Source organism: Rhinolophus hipposideros (assembly GCF_964194185.1).
Source record: "Rhinolophus hipposideros genome assembly, chromosome: 5".
Taxonomy (NCBI): Eukaryota; Metazoa; Chordata; class Mammalia; order Chiroptera; family Rhinolophidae; genus Rhinolophus; species Rhinolophus hipposideros.
In genome coordinates, this window is record NC_138051.1 from 68,633,994 (window position 1) to 68,639,808 (window position 5,815).

At 44.4% G+C, this 5,815-nt stretch overlaps 1 protein-coding gene across 1 annotated transcript; it reads right to left on the minus strand.

Annotated features, from left to right (window-relative positions):
- Positions 1–414: 414 nt before the first annotated feature.
- Positions 415–4,228, minus strand: TMEM30B (transmembrane protein 30B). The gene has a single exon (XM_081048896.1). It carries the CDS (start codon positions 4,016–4,018, stop codon positions 2,960–2,962), a length of 1,059 nt encoding a protein of 352 aa, XP_080905022.1. The 5' UTR covers positions 4,019–4,228; the 3' UTR covers positions 415–2,959.
- Between the last annotated feature and the right edge of the window lie 1,587 nt (positions 4,229–5,815).

The window sequence follows — 5,815 nt, forward strand, 5'->3', positions numbered from 1 at the left end:
GGTACAGGGGGAAAAAAATCTGGGATGCCAAGAAATGCCCAATAAAAATAAAGGAAGAGGGAACTTATTATTATTACAGTAACTGATGACGTATATCCAAGGACATATAGGAATTCATTATATTGCATCTCTACCAATAACTTTTTAAAAGCTTGTTGAGATCACCGATGACAGGAAGAGAACAATAGACTTACTGTGAGGCAGCAAGGGCTGTGGTTATATATTGTGAAGTGTTATTAGTTACTAGAGGAAATCCCAGGCTATTATCCTGTCTCTGATTTTTAACAATTGCAGTCAGTAAATTGTTTATTTAATCGATTTGTTTCTGGAGATACCTGGAACGTCTTATTTGCTATATTATTCTGTTTGAGGAGTTCCCACCAACTACATTAGTTTCTCTTTTTGTTTGCGGTTTATTTTATCAAGGTAGATCAAACCCCATTTCCAATACAATTGTTGAAGTTCACCTCTTTCTTTCTCATCCCAGAAGACACAGCTTAAGGTAGGCAGCATTTACTGGACAACAGAGTTCAAGCCCAGCTAGAATGCTGAGATATCAAACAAAGTGCTACAGCACAGGGATCATCACAGAAAAATGTTTCACATTTTTAAAAAAATTTCTGAGTCTCTGTAGTCCAAAACACCAGACAAATAATTGCAATTTAGAATTTGAGTAAAATGCAGAAACAGAGAAGTAAGACTGCTACAATCACATTCTTTGGTAACTTTTCATAGTAAATGTTTTTCTAAAAATTGACTACCTTTTACCATATTCAAACAATAATTGAATATCATCTAATTCACACATTAATTGAAGTTCACATTTTTTAGGAAGTTAGCAATGAAAGATTGAGATCACTTGGAGCCTTATTCTAAAAGACGACTTTCTTGCTACAATATAAAGTTGCTAATAACAAATGAGCAAAGAGGTTGGTACTGTTTGTGCCTTTAAGATCATAGTTCAAAAGAATTAAGTCAATGCGATATCAAAGGTAAAACAAACATAACCTTTATTCTCTTTCAAAAACCCAGAGAATAGGGCCTAGAAATTTACTCATTGATTCAATCAGAATATTTTAAATTTTGTAGTCTCACTTAAAATTTTATAGCAATAGACTGAATATTGTACAAATGACAGCAAAATACATGGTTGCTCTTTACTACATAGTAAAAAATTGCAACAAATTCTCTTATGTAACATTAAGGAGGTTTAGGCTAGTGAGTTGCTTTATTATTCATAATAAATAAAATTTACTCTATGTACATATAATGCTAGCCTAAAATCACGATATGCAATCTGATAATAAAATTATGTCACCTTCAGGGGTTAGGAAGCCAATACACTGGAACTGCTAAAATATTTTTTAGTTTATGTAAATAGTGGAACAGAATTTTTTAAATTACAACATTCCAGAAGATAGATCACGTATAATGAACATGCACGCCATCCATCGATCATTAATTTTCAAAGAACTAGAGTAGACTAAAATAAATGTAAATTACTCAATACAATTCAGTATTTCTTTAATTATTAAAAAAAATACTTCAAGGTCTTGCACTGCCTTACAGTCCTGAGCAAAAAACAGTAGTAACTAGAAAGTAGCTGTAATAGACGGAGAGCAGGTACTGGAGAAGTCTGTCTGACAGAACACCATATAACTCTTTGCTTTCAGCAAATCAACTGGTTAAGATGGTATCACTAAGGTTTTTTTTTAAGTTCTTTAGCCATAAAAAAGATTTTCAAAAAAATTCTATTCTTAGAATAACTTTGTATATATTAGAATGATTTTAGAGTAGTTAGTTCAGCATTATCTCAAATATTCAAATGATTCTTAAGTTCTACTTTACATATAAGACTATATTCCCTAGCATTCATTTAAATGTAATTACTAAAACCAAACATCCTTCACTTGAGAACATAGATTAAAAAGCTTTTTTTAGACCTAAGAAAAAGGTATGAATGCAGTCCTTTCTCTCTAAGCATAGAAACGAATTTAGATGACAAAGAGGATTAGGTCAGGAGTCAGGTCTGACTTCGGGAAATCACTTTCACTCTAAGATCCCTTCCAGCTATCTAATTCTAAGGTTAAAACATTCCCTCCCATGTTCAAGGCAGAATGTGCTGGATCAAACCTGCAGCATTGTCACTGCCCTGGGAACAAATGACTACGTGAAAAACTGGACTGAGGTGATTGCTTCAGGCCCAACCTCAGACACAGGAGGAAACAGGGAAAAATCCAGTATTCTACTTCTTCACTGGTACAGGGCAGTGATTCCCAAGTTTCAGGGAATATAGGAGGAATCTCCAGAAGGGCTTGTTAAAACGCAGCTCCAAGGGTCTCAACCCAGCCTTACTGTATCAGAATTTGGGGGGATGGTGTCTCCTAATCTATCTACATTTTAAACATGAATGTTCTGCCCCACCTCTCCACACCTCTGCAGGTTATTTGTAGGCTCCACTCTATACCCTCCCTCACCACCACCACCAAAAAACAAACAAAAAAAAAAAAAAAAGGAAAAAAGAAAAAAACACTATCTTGTAGTGGTAAAAGCTCTAGAGTCAGAGTCAGAAGCCAACGATGAGTTGCCTGATGTTGAATGAGTTATTTAATATCTCTACCGGTAGGTTTCAATCTCTTCATCAGATGAGAGTTAAATAGGAGTCTCCACTGCCCCTTCCAGTTCTCAAATGCTAAGGTCTTTAATAACCTAACCTGTCAACTAGGTACATCATGAAGGAGAGGGGGAGAATTTGCAAGGTTGTGTCACTCTGCAGTCCAAGCAGCCCAGCCAGAGTCTGGTAGCCCCCAATTGGGTATCATTCCTCTCTCTGGTCCCCTCACCCACAACAGGAGGGAAAGCGAGGTGAGGTTGGAATGGGGTGAGGGGCGAGGGAGAGAAGCCAGAGTAGCTTGCAAGAGCGTTTAGGCATGGAGGAAGGATGGCTTGAAAGCAGGAATCACTCCTCGTCTTCGTCTTCGTCCTGGTCCTGGTAGCGAATGTAGACCACGAGCATGACAAAGCCCGTGAGGATGCAGAGGGAGCCGACCACCAGGTAGGCGATGCCCAGGAAGGGGTTCTTGCCGCCCATCCACGAGATGCTGGTAAAGATAATGCGCTTGTGGCCGCCGAAGGCGCGCACCGGGTAGTTGTAGGTGATGTTGACCCGGTAGGCGCCGCGGGGCAGCCCGGCGGAGTAGTTGCCCTGGCGGATGCGCGCGTACAGCTTGCGGAACGTGGGCAGCGCCGCCGTGCGCATCCACACCACGAAGTCCTGGTTGATGAAGCCGGTGTTGTTGGGGTCGGAGCTGAGCTTGTAGACCGGCTGGGGCCAGTTGGGCGGCTGCGCGGTGCCGCGGAAGGCCAGTGCCAGGCTGCCGTTCACTAGCGGCGGGTTGTGGAATTTGACGTGGTAGTCGGTCCACCAGGCGATGCCGGTGCGGTCGAGCGGCACCTCGACGTAAGGCCCGCCGGCCCGGCGCTGGTGCCACAGCGTGAAGGAGTCGTTGAAAAGGCTGTTGGCGATGGCGCCGCAGGGCGCGATGGGCCGGCCGGCCGCGCTGTACTGGTAGGGGGCGCACTCATTGACGGGGTGGCGCAGCGAGCTGGGCAGCCCGCTGAGCTGCGAGTCGTCGCGGGACACGCCGTAGCGCCGGTTGTTCTGGTAAAAGTTGCTGAGCTCGTAGTAGAGGTACACGGGACCCTGGAAGAGCTCGGGCAGCGAGAAGTACCAGGCGCACGAACAGTTGCGCGGCGGCGCGCGGTCCTGGTCGGCCAAGGCGCACAGCGAGCAGTTGCCGGTGCCGGCGTCGCCGGTGTAGTCGTAGTCAAGCTCCGTGATGCCGTTGGAGGAGTAGTAGAGGCCCAGGCCCAGGCCGATGAAGGCGAGGCCCACACAGAAGAACAGCGGCAGCGTGATGCCGGCCGACAGCAGCGGCTGCCAGGCGGGGAGGCGCTGCTGAGTGAACGCGGTGTTGTCGGGCTGGTGGGCGCCCGGGGTCGTGGCACTCCAGGTCATGGCGACCGCGCCGGGACGGACGGACGGAAGGTGGGGGCCAGCCGGGGGCGCCTCCCCGCTTCGCGCTGGGCGAGTCCGGGGGCTACGCTCGGGTCGGGTTTCCGCGGGCTCAGGTGAGTGTTGGTCCTGGCCCCGTCTCCGGCCCCGCACAGGTGAGCCTGAGTTCCAGGTTCTACGAGCAGTGACCAGATCCTACAGTTCCGCCTCGGTCTAGGTGACCCGGGCCGGCTCCGCCCCTACTGGTAATCGGGAGCCTCGCCCAGCCTCCCGAGGTGAGCCAGGCGGGCGTTCCTTTCCACACCTGGTGGACCCGAGGCTCGCGTTTCCTTTAGGTCTGGGTGGGTCCGGACGCCAGCTCCTCCTCCTCGAGATGAGTGGCGGCCCGAGGCTGCCTGTGAGTGGCTCATACCTTACTCAGGTACCACCTTCCCTTCCTTTTCCAAGGGACAAGAGTGCCTGGGCCAGTCTTTCCCCGAAACCGAAGGTGCTGCAGCCTCCAGCACAGAGTTCCACTGAGGGGTTGCACCGTGGGTCCTGGAAACGTGAAGATTTCAGGTTATTAATCCTATTTTAACTGGGAGAAAAAAGTGACTAGATCCTCTTGCCTTTGTAGGTTAACTTATGGACCACCATTCAGTCAATTTGCAGCCACAAATGGTAATGTCCAGGGGATTACACCAGGGTAAATCTGTTTCAAATTCAATGCCTGCATTCAAATTCTAGCATATTTTTTAAAGGAAAAATTATTTTCAGGCCAGGTGCCCCAATCTGTCTGTATAACTAAAAAAAATTGGAAAGTTCTCTAAAATAAAATGACTTAAAAAGGATTAGATTGCAAGAGATTTAGAGCCTTTATATATTAATATCTCTCTAGCTGGTGGAGAAACCAAATCACACAAGGAGAAAAATGCCCTGGATTATATGTGATTTCTTTTTCTTTGTATTTGCCTGATTATTTGCAGAAAGGGCTGATCCAGGGTCCCAAAAGATCTAGGTGCTCTCCACAGTAAGGACATTGACAATGTCCTTAAGGAGGTGAACTACAAGGATTTACAGAATTTATTGTAAATTAGCTCTGAATATTGCTTGAGCTTCTGGCTTTTATATCTAGGTTGGTACAATATACACAAGGGGGTTGTCAGGCCATTTCAATTTTGTACTAAATCCTCCCTAGGTATCATTGAGGTGTTCTTGTCTCTCCTACAGCTCATAAAATGCAAATAACTTAAATATTTTTTTATATTACATTTCTGTACCCAGAGTAATATACTGTATTCAGGAGTCATTCAAATCCTCTTGAAATTTGGAAAGTTAAAATACTTGCTAAATTAAATGGCAGGAATTTGTTTTAGCATCTTCCAAGTGTTCAGTCCTATGCTAAGCTGCTAAGCAATAGAGAAGATAGAAGAGAATAAGACTAAAAATGACCTTTGACCTCAACACATTTGCAGTCTGATAGGAGACATAATACTTGGGAGTAAGAAAGAATCAATAGCCAATAGACAGCATGCAATCAAGTACCAAATTGTACCTTACAAGAAAGTTACTAAAATTAAAAAGTAATACTGTTTTAATAATGAAAAATTCATTCTATCACGCTGAGTGGAATGAATGCAGTTTGGATGCTTTAACTGTTAGAGATTATTGAGGGAGACCAAGATGACTTGAATTCTACTTCCCTCACTCCTAATCATATCCCAAGAGAGGAAATGCCAACAGGTTCCTATAGTATGATCCAGTCTCCACTACACCTTTTTTTTTCAATAAGATGAAAGAATAAACAGTTCTCTGTATCGT